The 21,825-nt window shown below is 43.4% G+C and overlaps 1 protein-coding gene across 1 annotated transcript; it reads right to left on the reverse strand.

The window, feature by feature from the left end:
- Window positions 1–16,856: 16,856 nt before the first annotated feature.
- On the reverse strand, window positions 16,857–18,425 carry LOC307134760 (glycerophosphodiester phosphodiesterase 1-like; the record flags this gene model as incomplete). Its single annotated transcript, XM_079830757.1, has 2 exons — window positions 16,857–17,849; window positions 18,363–18,425. 2 exons carry the CDS (start codon window positions 18,423–18,425, stop codon window positions 16,857–16,859), a joined length of 1,056 nt encoding a protein of 351 aa, XP_079686883.1.
- Between the last annotated feature and the right edge of the window lie 3,400 nt (window positions 18,426–21,825).

Here is a 21,825-nt window from a genome sequence, read left to right on the forward strand (position 1 = left end):
GTGGTGGATTTCTGTGAACTTTGTCATCTCATTGGTTTTAATGACGTGGCACAAAAGGACATTTTTAGAAATGGGTTAAACGAGCCCTTGCGCTCTGGACTACCAGGGGGAAAAATTCACTTTTCCCTGACCCAATATATCGACGATGCCCTACTGTTGAGTGGTTCCTCGTTTACAGTGGAAGCTGTGGAGGAGCCCCACAGTCTCTCAGTGCCTGGCCACGTCCAGAGTCCGGTGACGTCTCCTGTCCACGTCTAGAGTCCAGCGACGTCTTCAGCCTGTGTCCAGAGTCCAGCGAGGGCTCCAGCCCATGACCAGAGTTCAAAGAGGGCTCCAGTCCGTGACCAGTGTCCAGCGAGGGCTTCAGCCCCTGACCAGCATCCAGAGATGGCTCCAGGCCATGACCCCATAGCTCCACCCAAGAACATTAGGCTAAGTGCCATGGAGGCCGTGCCTCTCTGGTCCCTTGAACTTCCTGCACCACCATGGCTTCCTGAACTTCCTGCACCGCCATGGTCCCTTGAACTTCCTGCATCGCCATGGCTTCTTACTAGAACCAGGAAGTATGACCATGTTAGCCCAGTTCTGTCAACATTGTGTAGCGGACAGCACATTCCAGGGCCCAGGTTATGGTCGGGCCCCTCTCTGCCCGTAGTTTTGATTGGATCTTGGTGGAAGGACACAAACAAACTTTCCAACGCCATCAGATAAAGATGCTAGGACAACAGCCAGACACCTCTTAGAGGCCAAAAAGACCAGCTCTAGTACCAAGCCCAGGAAGGCCATCTCTTTGGTCCACATGCAATTTCTGCCCTTCACCCAAATCCCTAATGTCCTGGTCTATGACTGCCATAAAAATTCCACAGGACCTTAGCAGTAGTGGGTGAAAGAAAGACCACAATGACCCATCCAAATCCATTCATAACTATGTTTGGAAACCTTAAGACTGATGTAAACTACACACATCCATTTCATACTTATTATAAACAGATAAATAAGTATTTTCAGTGACAGCTATTGTAATGCAAAATCTTACACAGATTCAGCTGTTAATGAACAAATTAATAAACAGTTCAATCTTTTTCCGTCATGTTTGGTTTCTATTTGAAGAGTTTGGTTGCAAAACGCGATAAACGCCATTTTTTGACATTTGGATTTTATTATTGGAAATCACTGTTTAGATGTACCTTAATCTATGTGTGAATTGCTGCCATTAATAAGATTTGAAAATGTACATTTTAAGCCAACTACAAAATGTATTTTTTCACAAAACGCGATATCCGCCAGCCCAGTTTCTTTACAAAGTGCGATATAGAACGTTTAGGACGCTGCGCGAGCTCAGGATGTCACGCGAGGAGAGAGTCACCGCCGGTGAAGTGCTCCGAGTTTGCTCAGTGATTTAACGATAATATCAAAACAAAAAATATATTTTTAAAAAGAGGATTCAATTGGCTAACTAAAAAACGTTTACCAGTTTATACTGTAGGCGAGCTGTCAGTCACGTAGGCTAAGTCACTGATCAACAGCTGTCTGTCAGTCAGAGAATCAAAGCTTCAGAGTCAAGCTAACGTTATGGATTTCGATGACGGATTGGAGCCGGTCATTCCAGCTGCTGTTGGGAGAAAGAGGAAGGCATCTAAAGAAAATCATCAAAGGGAGAAGACCAAACGGGCAAGGCATTCAGGGGAGGGAAAACATCCAAAGATTAATTGTTGTCATCGTGCGACTGCGAGTAATGTTGGTCTGTCATGCCGACACACACACACACACACACACACACACACACACACACACACACACACACACACACACACACACACACACACACACACACACACACACACACACACACACACAAAACATTGATTCACTAGCTTTTCTTAATGGTATTACGTAGTAGATTATAAGGTGGATATATAGCGTTTTGCAAAAAAAAAAAAAAAAAAAAACGTTATGTTGTGTATGTTCTGACCAAAACTAACTCGGAATCTTATTATTATTAATCAATCTTTGTATATACTATTCCAATATATTTATGATGTATTGTTTTTTTAACCAATTTAAGATGTTTGACAATGTTAAGATAAATATGTTGCATTTTGGCATGGTTTTTGACTTATTTATGGACATAAAATTAAATAAAAAATATCCTGGATTTGAAGAATATTGTGTCCCGGCCTTCACTGAGCTCAAGTAATAGTTTAATGTACAAAAAATTGTGAATGAACTTGACTGTTGATGTCTTAAATAATAATGTCAAATAACCAACATTTCTCAAAATGGATATATCTCGTTTTGCAACGAAACTCTTCATTTGTTTAGAATATTGCCATGGGTATTCTGATGGTGGTTTGGAAAGTGAAAAATGCATTGGTAAACTTTAAAGACACTTTAAAGACTTCTAACTGTGTACAGTATGCAAATGAGTTCCACAGGGGAAAGAAGGGTGGGCCCCCTCTGATGCCAGCAGCCAATCACAACACTGGAATGGAGAAGCGCCAAATTGCAATCTCCTCCTATTCGGAAAAGGATAAAGGTACCCTTTCAACAGACACACCTTGTTCTGAGTCTGTCCGGCGAGGATGAGACTGTGACAGAGCAACCAAGTTCTGAGTTTCTCCTTGAGCGAGACAAAAAAAATCACCAAGTTCTGAGTCTCTGATTAATCCAGAGAGACAACAAAAGATCTGAGGATCTGAGTCTACAGCTTGTGAGGCAGCAACAGATACGACTACATTCTGAGCCTCCAGCCTGTTAGGAAAGAGACATTAACAACCACTACGTTCAGAGTTTTAGTCCAGCGAGATGACTACAGCACGTCCCGAGTCTCCATGCCAGAGAGACAAAAGCGGATTGACCAAGTCCTGAGTGTCTGGCCCAGAGAGGCAGAAGACACACAGATACATTTGCAACGAGGTTAAGCTCAGGAGAGCAAACCTTCAGTCACCGCCATCGGACTGCTTACTAAACCAAGAGGAACGTAAATATGACTTAACCAAACCTCTTTCCAGAAACCTTGGCATTGATGTATATTATCAGTATATGATTTTCTAATTTACATTAGAGGTAACATAACTGATGCTAGTTATTAGCAAATAATCTTTCGTTTATTTGTTTGATGCATAATAAGGTTCTTCACCTTAGTTTCAGAGAAACAACAGTTTATATTTCCATAATATAACACAACTCTTCCATAGCCACACTCAACTTAATCACATGTATTTTATGCATTTTATGCACTTTATTCCTTTATCATTCTTTGTATTCACTTAGTAGTTGTGTTAGTTATTATTGTTTATCTTTTATTAATAAAATCTATTTTATTACGATTGTGTCTTCCTTGTACTGATAATACAGACAAGGCTCTACAAGTTAGAAATCTCACCAATCTTTCAGATAAATCAGCTGACCAACTCTCCCCACTTTACATTCAATCTAAATGATTTAACAGCCTCCTGTCTGGAGTGTTCTCATTCTGCCAAGGTTTAAGACCTTGACTAGTGTCCCAAACTAAGAGAGGGGGAAGATGGTCATCTGATGTATTCATAACCACACCTTAAGTGACGTGTGAAAACACAACGTCAGTGGTGACGTGAGTACCAATCACTACCTTACTTAGCATCCTTGGATGGACAAATGTAAAATCATTACATAATTGGCGCCCCTGGATGGGCGAAAGTGAAATTATTACAACTGCACTGGCACCCTATTAAACATCGTATACAGGTACTGGTCATATAATTAGAATATCATCAAAAAGTGAAACTTGTATATAATATCAATTCATTACACAGACTAATATATTTCAAATGTTTATTTCTTTTAATTTTGATGATTATAACACCATTTTAACACTATTACTTAAGACCAATACAAATAAAGGATTTTTAGAAATCTTGGCCAACTGAAAAGTATGAACATGAAAAGTATGAGCATGTACAGCACTCAATACTTAGATGGGGCTCATTTTGCCTGAATTACTGCAGCAATGCGGAGATGCATGGAGTCGATCAGTCTGTGGCACTGCTCAGGTGTTATGAGAGCCCAGGTTGCTCTGATAGTGGCCTTCAGCTCTTCTGCATTGTTGGGTCTGGCATATCGCATCTTCCTCTTCAAAATACCCCATAGATTTTCTATGGGGTTACGGTCAGGCGAGTTTGCTGGCCAATTAAGAACAGGGATACCATGGTCCTTAAACCAGGTACTGGTTGCTTTGTCCCTGTGTGCAGGTGCCAAGTCCTTTTGGAAAATGAAATCTGCATCTCCATAAAGTTGGTAAGCAGCAGGAAGCATGAAGTGCTCTAAAACTTCCTGGTATACAGCTACGTTGAACTTGGATCTCAGAAAACACAGTGGACCAACACCAGCAGATGACATTGCACCCCAAACCATCACAGACTGTGGGACCTTGATTTCCAAAGGAAATGCAACATTTACTTTCATCAGAGAACATAACTTTGGACCACTCAGCAGCAGTCCAGTCCTTTTTGTCTTTAGCCCAGACGGGACGCTTCTTACTCTGTCTTTTGTTCAAGAGTGGCTTGACACAAGGAATGAGACAGCTGAAACCCATGTCTTGCATATGTCTGTGCGTAGTGGTTCTTGAAACACTGACTCCAGCTGCAGTCCACTCTTTGTCAATCTCCCCCACATTTTTGAATCCTCTCCAGGGTGCGGTTATCCCTATTGCTTGTACACTTTTTTCTACCACATATTTTCCTTCCCTTCGCCTCTCTATTAATGTGCTTGGACACAGAGCTCTGTGAACAGCCAGCCTCTTTTGCAATGACCTTTTGTGTCTTGCCATCCTTGTGCAAGGTGTCAATGGTCGTCTTTTGGAAAACTGTCAAGTCAGCAGTCTTCCCCATGATTGTGTAGCCTACAGAACTAGACTGAGAGACCATTTAAAGGCCTTTGCATGGGTTTTGAGTTAATTAGCTGATTAGAGTGTGGCACCAGGTGTCTTCAATATTGAACCTTTTCACAATATTCTGATACTAAATTTGGGATTTTCTTTAGTTGTCAGTTATAATCATAAAAATTAAAAGAAATAAACATTTGAAATATATCAGTCCGTGTGTAATGAATGAATAAAATATACAAGTTTCACTTTTTGAATGGAATTAGTGAAATAAATCAACTTTTTGATGATATTTTAATTATATGACCAGCTCCTGTAAATGTTAAAATCTTGCTTCTTACTTACAAAGCACTAAATGTCTTAGCTCCCCAGTAATTGAACGAGCTCTTAATGCATTATACTCTTTATACTCAAAATGCTGGCCAGTTGATAATACCTAGAATATCAAAATCAACTAATGGTGGTCGATACTTTTCCTATTTAGCACCTAAACTTTGGAACAGTCTTCCTAGCATTGTTCGGGAAGCAGACACACTCTATTAGTTTAAATCTTGACTAAAACACATCTCTTTACTATGGCATACACATAGAACATTATCAATTTCTATTATTTATATCAGTAAATGATTGTTAGGCTGCATTAACTAGGTCTGCCGGAACCAGGAACATTTCCCATAACACCTGATGTACTCGTTACATCATAAAAAGAATGGCATCTACGCTAATATTAGTCTCTCTGTTTATCCCGAGGTTTACTGTTGTCTGCCGGATCCAGATCAGATGGTGGACCTGCGCCTAGACATGACCCCAATGCAGCCCTGAATTGTCGGCAGAAACCGGGTCAACTAGACTCTCCCCTGTGAAGGCCTCCTTCCCTTCCCCTCAGTACAGATCAAAACACATATGCACACATACGTATTTAAACACGCTTGCCTATAGGCTGAACATGTAATACTTGCGTACATGCCGTCACCTTTTTTCACAGATTCACCTATTTTGGTGCTTGTGAGGGGATGATGATGGTATAGTTTCAAAACTATTTAAAACTATTTCATGGTTTGCATTCTCAGGCCACCAAGTGCTGTTGCCATGCGAATGGGGTCCGGAACGCATTGGGGGTTTTCTGTTTTAGTTGAGGACGGTGTTTAAGTGGGGCCAAATTAAATAACTAATCATTTTTAAGAACAGAAATTAATCAATCAAGCCATAGCAAGTCAATGAGAGACTTTCAGAATGTCTAGAATTTTAAATGACTGGAAAATTTAATCATATCGTCCCTCTAAACAGGTGGGCCTTGAACTAACTTTATGACAAATTTGTGGAGTTGAAGGGGCAGGTCAGTTACCTGTGTCTCTTCTTTTATACACCTATCCTTCTCAATGTTTCTTTTTACTATTTCCATAACCTGAATAATCAAGGATAATTAATCTATGTATCTCTTTCTCTGCTTTCATATATTGAGTTTAAAGATGATTGTAATTCTGTGTGATTTCATACTTCTATATATTTAGTTTAAGGATGATTTTGTAGTTTTAAATCTAGTCTCTTCAGCTGCTTGGGTTGACCTCCAGCCAGGATGCATGGCTCTCTCTCTTGAAGGATAGCTGTGGCTGTATCGCTGTTTGGGTATTGGGTGTTCTCTTGATAACGGTCAGAATCCCCTGACATTAACTAGAGTGTGATGCCCTAGTGATTGTATGTGTGTGCGTTTCACATGTTCTGTGCAGGTTTGTTGGAGCTATCTGATCGGAGCCTGACCCGACATGCAGGCGCCCTTTACGGCGTCCGAGGCCAATCTTACCCATCTGGGAGAGATGTTGCGACGAGCATCCTGACTAAACGATGCCATTCCGGCATATCTATACATGTGTGACAAATGTTTAGGCTTTTAGATCTCTGTAGCCAATCAAGGCTTAGGCCATCTGTTATTATTGATGTAATCAATGTCCTTGTAACCAGTATAACTGGTGAGCAAAATTCTCTGTAAGTTAGAGTCTGGCCTGCGATTCCACGAGAGACCCTGACCAAATCATGTGTTTATTATGGTCTGTTACATACATACATGTGCCAGTCTAATTATATAATTTATTATCAAAATTGTTTGTTTGTGGTGGTGGATTCCAAAATGCCATGATCACTGTTCACTGTAGGGGAGAGTGGTGCACAACCTAACATTTTTCAACTTTCTCAGTTTGTGTAAATCCACTTGGGGTTCAGAGTATTTATTGTTCCCTTTCAGTTAGTACACTACGAGTAACATCAGTTACATCAGTTAGGTAATGGGGGTTTCGTTTAGAAGCCAATCACCTTTGAGATCTACTAAACGAGCCAATGGCATGAAAATGAGGAATTTGCATAATGCAACCCCGCCCCACCGCGTGGGTATAAAGGGCTTTGCATTGCAGTCTCGCATTATGTTTCTGCTTCAGAGCCGAGTGTTACTAACCTGAGCTTTCTCTCTTCAAGACGTGCGTCTCTCCAGAGTGTTGGTGTTATGGCGCATTCCAGTGTGTTCTGCATTCCTGTCTGATCTGTGCAGTGATCCAGCACAGCGTGCATGTCTCCCTGGGCGCTTCGGCATTCTGTAGAGCAAAATTCCTCTCTAAAAGAGCTGCGTTTTGCCCGTGCATTGTTTCTGAGTGCGATCGGCTGATTAGTCCGTCTCACGGGTATGAGCGCTGTTTGGCGTGTGTGGGCGTGCACGCTGAGCGCGAGCTCATGGATGGCTCATGTTCCCACTGCGGGAACATGGCCATCGCAGTGTTGCGATCGAGTCTCTATGATCTCTGTTTTGGAAAAAATAAGAGAGTCCCCTCTATCACACCCCAATCTACTTCCTCCACGAGAGGCAGTACTTTGGTTGGTGATCAGGGTGATCAGGGAACGTTTGTGTAGGCCAACCCGACGAATATTCCTCGGGCCACACTTCCCTCTAGCACACTGCAACCCGTGGTGTTGCCAGATGAAGGCACTGGTGTTTCCTGTCCTGGGCTCAGTGTCTCATTTGGGACGCCGGCGGATGACGTCACGTTGATCGCCGCATCACTAGGTGGGCTGGATTCCTCTGGAGATGAAGATTTGGCTTTGCTGCCTCCTCTGGGAGCTCCAGCGCTGTCCGATTTTGATCCAGAGCTCACAGCCATGCTTAGCCGGGGATGTTTGTTATCTGGGGGCGGCCCCTTCTTCCTGGAAGTGCATGAAGAGGTGTCGAAGTTGTGGGAGTCTCTATTGACTTCTCGCAGCCATTCGGCAGCCTCTTCCACCTTACTGCTCTCGATAGTGGCACAGTGTAGCGGTAGACTGGGGTTCCCCCGTTGAACGTTCTGTTCCGTTGCATACTGTGCCCGCAGAGCGTTTCAGCAGCGCGCTGGGACCCAAAGCACCCGCCCAAGACTTGTGGGTTACGTCTACTTTGGTGGCGGAGAACCACAGAGCCGCGGGCCAGGCCGTGTCCACCTGCATGCGATGGCCATCCTTCAAGCCTATCGGGCCAGGGTGCTCAGGAGCATGCACGAGGGCAGTACTGACCCCGCACTCGTGCGTGAGTTGTGTGCTGCTGCTGACCTCGTCCTACGGGCAACAAAGGTTGCTGCACGCTCTCTCGGTCAGGTGATGTCCACTGCCGTGGTCCAGGAATGTCATTTTTGGCTTAATCTGGCAGATTTGCAGGAGTCTGAGCGAACATGTTTCCTCGGCTCCCCTGTCTCCCAGGCTGGGCTTTTCGGCGGGGCAGTCGGGAGCTTTGCTCAACAATTCTCGACTGCACAAAAGCAGACTGAGACCATTGAACATGTTCTGCCCCGGCGGCTTGCTGCTGCCTCCATCCAGCCGCCGGCACAGATGCCTCAGCCTGCTCCCTGCCAGGGCTGCCCTCCTGCAACTCCTGCCCCTTCCGCCCTGCCCCAGCAGCAGCCTACACCCGGGCCGGGCCGTGGAGGAGGTCACAGGACAGCAGCCCAGCCCGTCTCGGCCCCCCGCCCTGCTAAATGACATGCTAGGCGGCGCGCCTGACATAGGCCCCTCAGAGGTGATTTCAGTTCTTTCTCAGGAGATAGTAACAGGGCCACTCCTTTCCCTGGTGGAGGGCCGGGGGAGAATCTTTTGCTTTCCTTAACTGAAGGAACTGACTTTAACCTCTGAGCGCACAGAGGGCGTGGCTGGCAGTGTGTGACGCACAGCCTCACCACTCTCAGCCCCCTCTGTCGCCAGCCCCTGTCAGACGAGACCCCCGTGGAACGCTAGTCCTTCCCTGGTCTTCTCTGTCAGGGCACGGAATTCGACCCCGCCCACACTTCGGGACACTCCCACATCTCCCTATGTCTGGGCCGGTCATTCCGCTCGCTGCCCCATCGTGGGTATGTCTGTGGCTCGCACGGCCGCTGGTTCAGCTCTCGGAGCCGGGTGACGGCTTCCCAGACTGGACAGCTGGTCCGCCTACAGGCTTGGCTTGCGATTCAGTTCGCACAATCTCCTCCCCGCCCTCGGGGAGTCTGCTATGCCGTGTTGGGTGGCAATGCCCCTATCATGCGTGCGGAGGTCGTCACCCTACTAGCGAGGGGTGCGGTCGAGGTCGTCCCTCCAGCCAAGATGAGGTCCGGCTTCACAGCCCTGACTTCATTGTACCTAGCAGAAGTGATGGGTCACGGCCAGTCCTGGTGCACGTCTTTAACCGAACCCTTCTAAATAGTGGTGCAACGGATCACAAAACTCACGGTTCGGATCACACTACGGATCACGAGTCACGGATCTGATCATTTTTCGGATCAGAATAAAAGGGGGAGGAGACTATTTTTATTTGCTTTCCATTTATTACATGAAAACTTTTGGTGTTAACATAACCTATATGCTTTTATAGGTTAACAAGGAACTTTTGGTGTTAACAAAAATAAAATAAATAAATAACCATCTGAATAAATCAAATTTGACTAAAAAACAACCTGAGACGTGAAAATGGGCCTGAGGTTTTTTTTTTTTTTTTTAAGATTAGGATGTCAACATTCTCAGGGAGAGAGTAGACCTCTCACACTTGTAAAGTAATTAATTCAATAAAACGTTTTTTAAGTGTAGTGAGTTTAAACATGATATCTATAAAATAGTGTATATATACACTATTTTATAGATATCATGTTTAAACGCACTTCACTTAAAAAACGTTTTATTGAATTCATTACTTTATATTTATATAGCCCAGTACCTACTTTAGATGTATATATTACGTTGCTCATGCAAGTTGCAAAACAGACAATAGACTATGTTAAAATAAACATTTTAAATTAAAACTTACGATAGACAAAAACCGACTCTCGTCTTTTCTTTCGTTTTTAAATCTTTTTACAAAAAATCCTGCAGGTCATAAAGAACTTTGTTTTTCCACCTCCAAGAAAGGACAGGTGCTCTCCATTATTTCTCCTTGTTTACTTAAAGGCCGTTTTCCTTGCTTTACTCGAGGCAAAAAGCCATGTGTTGACTTTGAAATTACATAAAAAAAATAGACTCTGTGCGTAAACGATCGCAGCACAGCTGTATGGCTACGCGCTCCTGGAACGCACTGATGGACCGAAGCCGTGCGCAGTGTGAAAGCTGTATCCGTTAACAAGGGTAGGGAAAAAATATGCACCGCATACACACTGCAAACGGAGTATGTGTGAAACGGGCGTCAGCAGGTGCCATGCTTGATGTGTGCGGCACTTTCATACGGCTTCCTCGTGCCACAGTGCCAACATACTGTTACAGTTTTGTCCTCCACCCTTCTTCCGTCATCATTATATTTTACGGGGAAGCCAAAATGCTCCCATACACGCGATTTGAATGATGCGGGAGGCATTAAGTTCTTCTACTTTTCCGCTAGCCACTGTTAACTGATTAACATGCCCTGTTCACGTGAACACATGTTTCTCTTAAACTCAGCATCGAGTTTAAAGGAACGAGATCACTTAAAAAGCAATATCGGCAGAAAAACTGTATTTTAGTCTGCGATCGCTAAACAATTCAGATTAATTCATAAGTAAAAAAAAAAAAAGCGCAATAAATCCGCGGGTCACGTGCGTGCCTAACCGTACGGATCACGGATCAACTGCGATCCGTTACACCCCTAATTCTAAAAAGCAGGCTTCCTCCAAGATGCTGCACCCGAACGCGTCTTTGGATGCGTTCATCCCCGGTCTGGTCTGCAGCATTGACCTGAAGTCAAGTCAAGTCAAGTCAACTTTATTTATATAGCGCTTTTCACAAAGTAGATTGTTTCAAAGCAGCTTTACAGTGTTAAACAGGAAAATAATGCAGCATAATTTTATTCAGCCGCATAGCCACTCCGGAAAAAACACTGATGTCATTAGCCCATCTCAACCATCACACAGCGACAGTGTGGGCTTTAGATCAATAATTCGATCAGTAATTTAGTTTAAATGGTTAATTTAGTTTATTATTTAGATTTATTTCGATGTTTATTTGAAAAATTTAGTGTCCCCAACTGAGCACGCCAAGCCAGAGGCAACAGTGGCAAGGAAACCAAAACCCCATCAGGTGACCTAATGGAGAAAAATAAACCTTGGGAGAAACCAGGCTCAGTCGGGGTGCCAGTTCTCCTCTGGCCAATTAACAAACAGCGTATGATTATTATTATTATTCTGGCAGCTTTACAGCTCAGAGGTCATAATAGATCAGGATATTCGAGGGACCGGGGGCAACATGCTGGAGACGGGTTTATTGAGGATGATGTTGATTAAATAATTATTAAAGTGCAATATTCGAATGATCAGAGGCAACACGCCGGAGACAGGTTTATTGAGGATGACATATCGATTTAAGTATTATTTCATTGTAATATTCGAACAATCTCAGTCAACACGCCGGAGACGGGTTTATTGAGATGCCGTGTCGATGAGGCAGTTGCAGGGGGAGTCTAATCACGGTCTCTGCAGACACTTCAGGGTCCTGTGTTGGTCTTCTCTGGGCGCAGGTCCACCATCTGATCTGGATACGGCCCGGATCCAGCTGACTGCAGTAAACCTCGGGATAAAACAGAGACTATCATTAGTGTAGATGCCATTCTTCTGATGATGTAACGAGTACATCAGGTGTTATGGGAAGTGTTCCCGGTTCCGGCTGACCTAGTTAATGCAGCCTAACAATCATTTCATTGAAAAAGTGTTTTATGTGTATGCCACAGTAAAGAGATGTGTTTTTAGTCTATATTTAAACTGACAGAGTGTGTCTGCTTCCCGAACAATGTTAGGAAGACTGTTCCAGAGTTTTGGAGCTAAATAGGAAAAGGATCGACCGCCTGCAGTTGATTGGGATATTCTCGGTATTATCAACTGGCCAGAATTTTGAGACTGCAGTAGACGTGATGGAGTATAATATGTTAAGAGCTCGCTCAAGTATTGGGGAGCTAAACCATTTAGTGCTTTGTAAGTAATAAGTAAGATTTTAAAATGTATGCGATGTTTAATAGGCAGCCAGTGCAGTGTTGACAGAACTGGGCTAATATGGTCATACTTCCTGGTTCTAGTAAGAACTCGAGCTGCTGCGTTTTGGACCAGCTGGAGTTTATTTATTAAGCAAGCAGGGCAACCACCCAGTAGAGCATTACAATAATCTAGCCTTGAGGTCATGAACGCATGAACTAACTGTTCAGCATTTTGCATTGAGAGCATGTGCCGTAATTTAGATATATTTTTAAGATGGTAGAAAGCAGTTTTACAGATGCTAGAGACGTGGCTTTCAAATGAAAGATTGGTATCAAAGAGCACACCCAGGTTCCTCACTGACGACGAGGACTTGACAGAACAGCCATCAAGTGTTAGACAGTATTCTAGGCTACTACTTGTGGAGCTTTTTTGTCCAATAATTAAAAATTCAGTTTTTTCTGAATTGAGTTGCAGGAAATTACCGGTCATCCAATGTTTTATATCAGCTATGCATTCCGTTAATCTTGTGAAGTGGTAAGTTTCTTCAGGGCGTGAAATATAGAGCTGAGTATCGTCAGCATAACAATGAAAACTAACGCCATGCTTCCTAATGATATCTCCCAGTGGTAGCATGTACAGGGTGAAGAGTAGCGGTCCTAGCACTGAGCCTTGTGGTACTCCATACTGAACTTGCGATCGGTGTGACATATCTTCATTTACTACTACAAACTGATAACGGTCGCATAGGTATGATTTAAACCATGATAATGCAATTCCACTAATACCTACATAATTTTCGAGTCTATTCAAAAGAATGTTGTGGTCGATAGTATCAAATGCAGCGCTAAGATCGAGTAACACTAATAGAGAGATACAGCCACGATCAGATGATAAGAGTAAATCATTTGTAACTCTGATGAGAGCAGTCTCAGTGCTATGATACGGTCTAAATCCTGACTGGAAATCCTCACAGATACCATTTCTTTCTAAAAAGGAACATAATTGTGAAGACACTGCCTTTTCAAGTATTTTTGACGGAAAGGGTAGATTTGAGATTGGTCTATAATTGACTAAATCTGTAGGATCAAGTTGCGGTTTTTTAATAAGTGGTTTAATAATAGCCAACTTAAAAGTTTTCGGTACATATCCTAATGACAAAGATGAATTAATGATATTAAGAAGAGGATCTATGACCTCTGGTAGTATCTCTTTTAATAGCCTAGTCGGTATAGGGTCGAGCATACATGTTGTCGATTTTGATGATTTAACGAGTTTAGCCAATTCTTCTTCTCCTATAGCAGTGAATGAGTGTAATTTTTCCTCAGTGACACTACAATGCTCTGTCTGATGTGATGCTGTAGTACACGGCTGCATGGTTAAAAAATTGTTCCTAATATTATCAATCTTACATGTGAAGAAGTTCATAAAGTCATTACTGCTGTGCTGTTTACAATCATCAGAAGTTGAAGCTTTATTTTTGGTTAATTTAGCCACTGTATCGAATAAATACCTTGGGTTGTGTTTGTTTTCTTCCAAGAGAGTTGAGAAATAAGCAGATCTAGCAGTTTTTACGGCCTTTCTGTATGTGATCATGTGCTCTTTCCACGAATTACGAAATACCTCTAATTTTGTTTTCTTCCAGCTGCACTCCATTTTTCTGGCTGCTGTTTTAAGGGCCCGGGTGTGCTCGTTGTACCACGGCGTTGGACTATTTTCTTTAATCTTCTTTAAGCGCAGAGGAGCAACTGTGTCTAAAGTACTGGAAAAGAGAGAGTCGATAGTTTCTGTTGCAACATCGAGTTCTTCTATACTATCTGGGATGCTGAGCAGATGATACTGATGAGGGAGATTATTTAAAAAGCAATCTTTAGTAGCGGCAGTGATTGTCCTGCCATTTTTGAAGCGAGGGGGCGGCTTTGCAACCTTAGCTAAATTAAGTATACATGATACTAAGTAATGATCTGAGATGTCATCGCTCTGCTGCAGAATTTCAACGGTATCAACATTTATTCCATGTGACAATATTAGGTCTAAAGTATGATTATGGCGATGAGTGGCTCCTGACAGGTGTTGCCTAACTCCAATAGAGTTTAGTGTGTCTTTAAATGCTAATCCCAATACGTCTTTTCCGTTGTCTACATGGATATTAAAATCACCAACAATTAGTACTTTATCTACGGCCAGTACTAACTCTGATAGAAAATCAGCAAATTCTTTGATAAAGTCTGTATTATGCCCTGGTGGCCTGTATACAGTAGCTAACACAAATGTTGAACGGGTTTTATCATGTACACTACATAGCGTTACATAAAGCACCAAAACTTCGAAGGAATTATATTTGAAACTAGACTTCTGAGTAATACTGAAGATATTATTATAAATTACAGCAACCCCTCCCCCTTTACCTTTCAGACGCGGCTCATGTTTATAACAATAATCTTGGGGGGTGGACTCATTTAAGGTAATGTAGTCGTCAGGTTTTAGCCAGGTTTCTGTCAAACAGAGCACATCTAGATTATTATCTGTAATAATATCATTAACAATAAGCGCTTTTGGGGAAAGGGATCTAAAATTCAGCAACCCAAGCTTTATCAATTGTTCATCTGTATTATATCTTTTGTTTATTTGTTGGACGTCAATTAAATTTTTACTGTTGAATGGTTTTGATGTTTTTTTGTATTTACTAATTCGGGGAACAGACACAGTCTCTATATGATAATATCTAGGTGAAAGAGTCTCTATGTGCTGGGATTTATCTGACTCCGGTAACGTGAGACAGCTAGCAGACAGTCGGTTTAGCCAGTTTGTCTGCTTCCTGACCTGGGCCCTAGTGAGTTAGGGTTTAGCTCTAAGACTATGTGCCAAATTACTAGAGAGAAGAGCGGCACCACCCCAAGAGGGATGGATGCCATCCTTCTTCAACAGGTCAGGTCTGCCCCGAAAACTTTTCCAATTGTCTATGAACCCTATGTTATTTTGCAGACACCACTTAGACAACCAGCCTTTGAGTGATGATAGTCTGCTAACTATCTCATCACTCCTTTTTACAGGGAGCGGTCCAGAACAAAAAACAGCCTCAGACATCGTACTAGCGAGTTCACACACCTCTTTAATGTTAATTTTGGTGATCTCCGACTGGCGAAGTCGAACATCATTAGTGCCGACGTGAATAATAATCTTAGAGAATTTACGATTAGCTTTAGCCAGCACTTTTAAATTTGCTTTGTTGTCAGGTGCTCTGGCTCCCGGTAAACAAGTGACTATGGTGGCTGGTGTCTCTATCTTCACGTTCCGTGTAATAGAATCGCCAATGACTAGGGCACTTTCAACAGGATACTCAGTGGGTGCTTCACTGAGAGGGGAGAACCTGTTTGATGTTCTAACTGGAACGGAAAAGCGGTTCTTTGGTCTGCGACTATGCTGCCTCACTGTTACCCAGTTTCCCTGCTGCGAGGGCCCTGCAGCCGGAACCGAAGAATGTACAGAGTTCACTAAGCTATTCGCATCCAAATCAGTGTCTAAAACTGTTACATCCTCACTACTCTCAGATAAAGTATGGATGCGTGTTTCTAATTCTGAAATCTTCTCCGTCAGCCTAACTATCTCCTTACATTTATCACATGTGAAGCCCTGTTCGCTAGCGGAGAAGCCTACACTAAACATGCGACATGCAGTGCAGGTGATAATGACAGGAGAAGACATGACTTACCGTGTTTGTTGATTAATCCAACTTACCACTTACCACAATCGTTTGCTGGACACAATTTACTAATCCAAGTTATGAACTCAGAAAAAGGGAGACCCGGGTGCAGAGATAACAAGCTAACAGGCTAGCGAAATGCTAACGTGTGATGGTGATTTAGATTAAAAGCTAGCGATGTCAAATTTAACGTGATAGGCAATTTTTAAACAATGTATGGTGATGAGTAAGTTATATTTAGCAGTAGAAGAAAGAGGAAATATCAAATAAAGATTCAAACGTAAGCAAGGCTCTACAGAGCTACAGACTTGAGCTACAGAGCAACAGACACAGCAGGCAGCTCTTTTTTGTTTTGCCATGTTATTTTAAATGCATCCTGCTTATTAGCCATTAAAACCAGACTTCCAAACATACACATGTCGCACATTAGACTGAATATTCTGTAGTGCAATAATTTTTTCAATGCTATTTCCACACATATAAATTTGCCATAAAAGAAAAGCAGGCTTACTAAATTAATTTCCTTCACTTTCCTCAAAAAAATGCCTCCTTCAATGAATAATGGCATTAAAATGGGAAATTGTGTAAAATTAATGTAATAATAACTATACAGTATAGTCATACTTTGGCTCACCTGAGTGGGTGTGTACAGTACATTCGAACACCGATATTTACATCTCCCATATTGTAAATTTAACACAATGAAAGCACTTTGTTACCCTGTAAATTTAACACAATGAAAGCACTTTGTTACCCTGTAAATTTAAGTCTCTATAGCATGCTGCCAAAAACAAAGCAATTCAATACAGATACATATTATATTTAGAGTTAAGTACAGTAGCTTGAATTATAAAAGGCCTGGTCTAATGATTGCACAAGTGGCGCTTTAGTAGTGAGGATCACAGTCTTCTACGAGACTGTCGGTGATGTAGGTGATCTTCAGTAGTTGCTGGTAGTACTGCTTCTCTACAGCCGTGTTCACCGTCCAGCTCACCACCTCCACACCTCGGGCCGCCCAGTATTGCACATAGTCCGACGAGATGAAGTTCTTCTGCACCAGGAAGGCAGAGACTCCACACAGGTTCCACAGCAGGTGATGATGGGCCCAGTCGAGGAGCACGTCCAAAACCTGCATCCAGAGTTGCTTCCATGCGGATGAGAACCGTGGCGTCCCGTCGCCTAAACGACTCAGACTCCACGGCCGATGGGTCAATGCTGTCACCACATTAGGATCCGCCTGCCGCATCCTATAGATGACTTTGGGCTCAAATGAGCAGACGATGCTTGTGTTGTAGAGCACTGGATACTTCCGAAATAATTCTTTCAGTGTTGCAGCTGCCTCATCTGGATGACCTTTGACATCAAAGTAGATGGTCAATTGCCGCTTGATGCATTCCTCTACAGCCTCCTGCAGCGTTGGAACTTTCTCACCTGGGAAACGGTCACTGAATCGGTGTTTGGCAGCTGCATCTAGTTTGCGTAGTTCAGAGAAGAGCAGCTTGCTCAGTGGTCCCGATCCGTTTGTGGTTCGGTCCACGGTGTCATCGTGCATCAGTATGGGGACCCCATCCGCCGAGAACTCCAGGTCCAGCTCTACACCCGTGGCGCCGTTCTCACTTGCCGTCCGTATAGCAGCTATGGTGTTCTCGGGAGCGTTGTGTCCACCGCCGCGGTGCGCCACTGCTGACACGCCGCTCCGCGACGCTCTAGACCCGGGCCGCAGCACCTGTCTGGCCCGGCTGGAGGGCACCTGCGGGAACCGAAACATCACCAGAAAGAGGTAGAGAGAGGCCGTGAGCACCGTGGGCCAGACGGCGCTTCTGGTTCCCAGCAGAACCACGACAAAGACAGCAGAGAATAGTGTGAGCCCATCTCCCAACTGAAGTATGATGAGGAAAAGAACATACAAAACCAAAAGCAAGCGCTATTTCTGCAAGTAAATCAATCGCTCATCAATGAACATAGGACTCTGCTCGATCGATAAGCGTCTTTGCTTTCAGATGAAATCCGCTCTGCGAGTGCCATCAAAATGTTGACACAGGAGTGTTCAGTTTTGAATCATTCTTGCATTAATCATCAACCGTCATGAAAAGGTATTTTCTGACATCACGAATGAAGGGCTCGTACTCTTTGTATCCGCTTCTTTCCGACCTAGACCGTCTACTCTGTGGGCATCCCAGTACGCGGCTCTCCCATTTGGGTAGCCCTGTCACTTCGCGGCTTCTCCAAGCTGTCGAGCGGACACAGGGACCTAGGGCTCCGGCACCTCACCCGTTTGGGCCTTTGGGTCATCTGGGAAAAGAGCAAACTCTCCCCTGGGAAGAGGATCTCTTTTCTCAGCTCGGTCGCTATGTGCGCGCAGTGCGAATATGCACAGTCAATGCTGACTTACCTCTGTCGGGTAAGAATGTGGTTCCACTGAAGTTATTTCAGAGGCTCCTGGGACAAATGGCATCCGTGGCCTAATGCCGCCCCGAAAACTTCATATGAGACCGCTTCAGCACTGGCCTTGCGATCGAGTCCTGAGATGGGCATGGCAACAGGGCACGCTCCGGGTCCCATTGACTCGGGCCTGCCATCATACCTTCACACCGTGTGAACCTCAATTTTCTATGGGCCAGAGTTCCCTTAGAACAAGTTTCCGGGCATATCGTTGTATCAACAGATGCCTCTGTCACGGGCTGGGGTGCCATGCGCAATTGACGTGCTATCGCGGGCTACTGGAAAGGACCCCAGCGCCTATGGCTGTCAATTGCCTCGAGTTGCTTGCCGTACGTCTCGCACCGCTTTCGAGCCCTGCTCTAGGCCAGACACGTACTGGCCCATTCAGACAACACGGCGACAGTAGCGTACGTCTACCAACAAGGTGACCTACGCTTCCGCCGGATGCCGCAACTCACCCACCATCTCCTTATGTGCAGTCTGAAGCATCTGAGGTCGTTTCTTGACGTCCGTCCCAGGAGTCCTGAGTCGTGCAGCCAATGAGCGCTCACGGTTCAGCCACTTCCGGGGGAATGGAGACTCAGACGGCCAGCTGTTTGGGAACAGCTCAGTGACGCACAGGTAATTCTGTTGCTTCCCTCTAGCTCTTCCCGTTGCCTATTAGGCTCAGCAGGCCGCGGGCCACCAAGCATGCATTTTCCCAGTGAGCCATCTTGCACAGATCTGTGCAGATCACGGAGGGCAAGGAGCAGCTCCTTTGGCCACCCCGCATTGGCCCGGCCGGACCTGATTCTTTGAACTCTTTACTCCTTGCAACAGCACCTCCCTGGTCGATCCCTCTGAGGAAGGACCTCCTTACTCAGAGACGGAACACCCGTGGCACCCACTTCCCGGTCTGTGGTATCCTAATTATGTGGGCCCCGACGGGGCGCGGCAGGTTCTGTACCCTACCACCACGGTGGTGGCTACTTCACTTCCGCCAGGGCCTTGTCTATGTGACGGGCCTATGCGTCGAAGTGGAACCTCTTCGTCACCTGGCCTCTTCCTTGGAAGACCCCTGGAAATGCCTTTTGGGTCAGTACCTTCCACAGGTAGGGCAGAGCAATGGCTGTCTCCTCTGCCCTAGAGGTTTAGGTGGCCGCTCTTTGGCCCACCTCGATTTTGTGGACTTAAATGGTACAACCTATTCCGCAGGTCTTTCATGCCCTCTTGGGACCTCACAGTGGTGCTACTACCCTGCTGAGTGCTCCCTTTTTGAGCCCTCGCAGTCCTTCTGAGTTAAACCCTCTCGAGTCGGCTGTCGCGCCGGCGTGATTGGCTTGCTTTTTTTCTTATCAGTGCCAAAGAGACTCAAATAACTCTGTCGTTTTTTTATCATTCAGGCAAGTGTTATACATCATTATAATCTGTTAAGTTAAAAAAAATGTGTGTACAGTCACGATAAAAATTAAATGTTTTGGTTTTTGCAAAATAAAGAAAACAAACAAACATGATGTGCGATCTGCAGTCTCTCTCTCAAAGACGTTCATTCAGATAGTCTTCAGAAAAGGAACTCTAGCTTAGTGAATACTTGTCTCACAAACATGAGACATATGTCTAAAGAAACGTTGAAATGTCAGGTTTTAAACAATGTAAACCAAATCACAAACAAATATTCTTTGTTTATGTAATCTGTTCGAAAAGAGATATCAGTCACCCGCGAGACACTTCATTATCCGCTAATGCGGCCACGCCCATACAGCGCGCGCTCTTTCAGATTCAAATACTGACGATCCAGAGTCGACGCCCAACAAACTTCTATTGAAACGCTGTAACGTTACTTCAGCTACATTGTTTTGAGACGCGTTGAGCAATAATTCACCTCATGAAAAGCTGTTAATTTCTGAGAGCAAAGGATTCAGGGCTGACTGTAAAGTATAAGTTCATTCTGTTAGCATCTGTGAATATTAAACGCAAAAACACTGTTTAAATATGAATCTTGCAGCAATATAAAATGTCATACACGCAATACTGTTTAGACAAGATTTATTTGGCTTGTTTTGGACAGATTAAAACGTGTTTATTGTAAAAGAACCTAGTGTCACATCAATAAAGCTTTTATTCGCAAATGTCTGCTCAGATGCTATAAATATAGTACCAGTCAAACGTATTTTTATTCATATTGATGAATAATATAGCCTAATGTTATTTTTTAATTTATCAAAGTTTGTTTTATCGAGTTAATATCGAGTTTTGTAGAAAGTAAAAAAAAAAATTTTTATAGAAAGTGAATTGCTTTCTTTACAGTGAATTTCGTTTTGTATAAATTGTATCTTAATTTTATTTTTTTTTGCATAAATATTGATTTATAATTAATATTTATGCAATAATTATGACCCATTTTTCCCATTGAATATAATAAAAAAATATATCTATATATCATTTTTTTTTTATTAAAGCTGTATTTCATTTTAGAGTCAAGCCTAGGCCTCATGAAAGCAATTTTTTAAATGAGATTGGTGCCATCCGGTGGACACATTGAGCATTTTTATCACGCAATAGCACATTTTTACCACTACAGTGGCTCTTGCATTTTATAAAAAAACCTAAAAAAATCGTAGCTTCATCGGAATGGTCCGAAACTTGGTGACTTTATTGGTACTTTGGTATATGAACACCCAACAAATTGGGGACAGGATTTGAAAAGTCTAAGTGGTCATAAAAAAAATGTGTCACACTCAGGACCTTCGGGTCTAAAATGACCCCCATAGGAAATTAATGGGAAATTAGTTTTTTTGTGCATACAATCTACAAATCAGCCAGGATGCAGAAAAAAGGACTCAACAGTGAAGGGGTGAATCTCTAAAACATCAAGAGTGCAAAACAGACAAAAAAACTCTCACACACACACACACACACACACACACACACTTATACACATAAAAACACACGCACACACAAATTAACGCGTGCCATTCCAAAAGCTAATTGTGTTTGTGTGTGTGTGTGTGTGTGTGTGTGTGTGTGTGTGTGTGTGTGTGTGTGTGTGTGAGTTTTTTTGTCTGTTTTGCACTCTTGATGTTTTAGAGATTCATCCCTTCACTGTTGAGTCCTTTTTTTCTGCATCCTGGCTGATTTGAAGATTGTATGCACAAAAAAACTCTGTATTTTCATATTTTTGCCAATTTCCCATTCATTTCCTATGGGGGTCATTTTTGACCCGAAGGTCCTGAGTGTGACTATTTTTTGTATGACCACTTAAGACTTTTCAAATCCTGTCCCCAATTTTTTGGGGTGTTCATATACCAAGTACCAATAAACTCACTAAGGTTCGGAATAAAATATTGAGGGGGGGGGGGGGGTGTATTATGTCATCCTATCACTGTTTTCCCTGCTGAAAAAAATGTTGGTCAGTCTGGTTTATGCTGGTTAGA

Source organism: Gobio gobio (assembly GCF_949357685.1).
Source record: "Gobio gobio genome assembly, chromosome: 12".
Lineage (NCBI taxonomy): Eukaryota > Metazoa > Chordata > Actinopteri > Cypriniformes > Gobionidae > Gobio > Gobio gobio.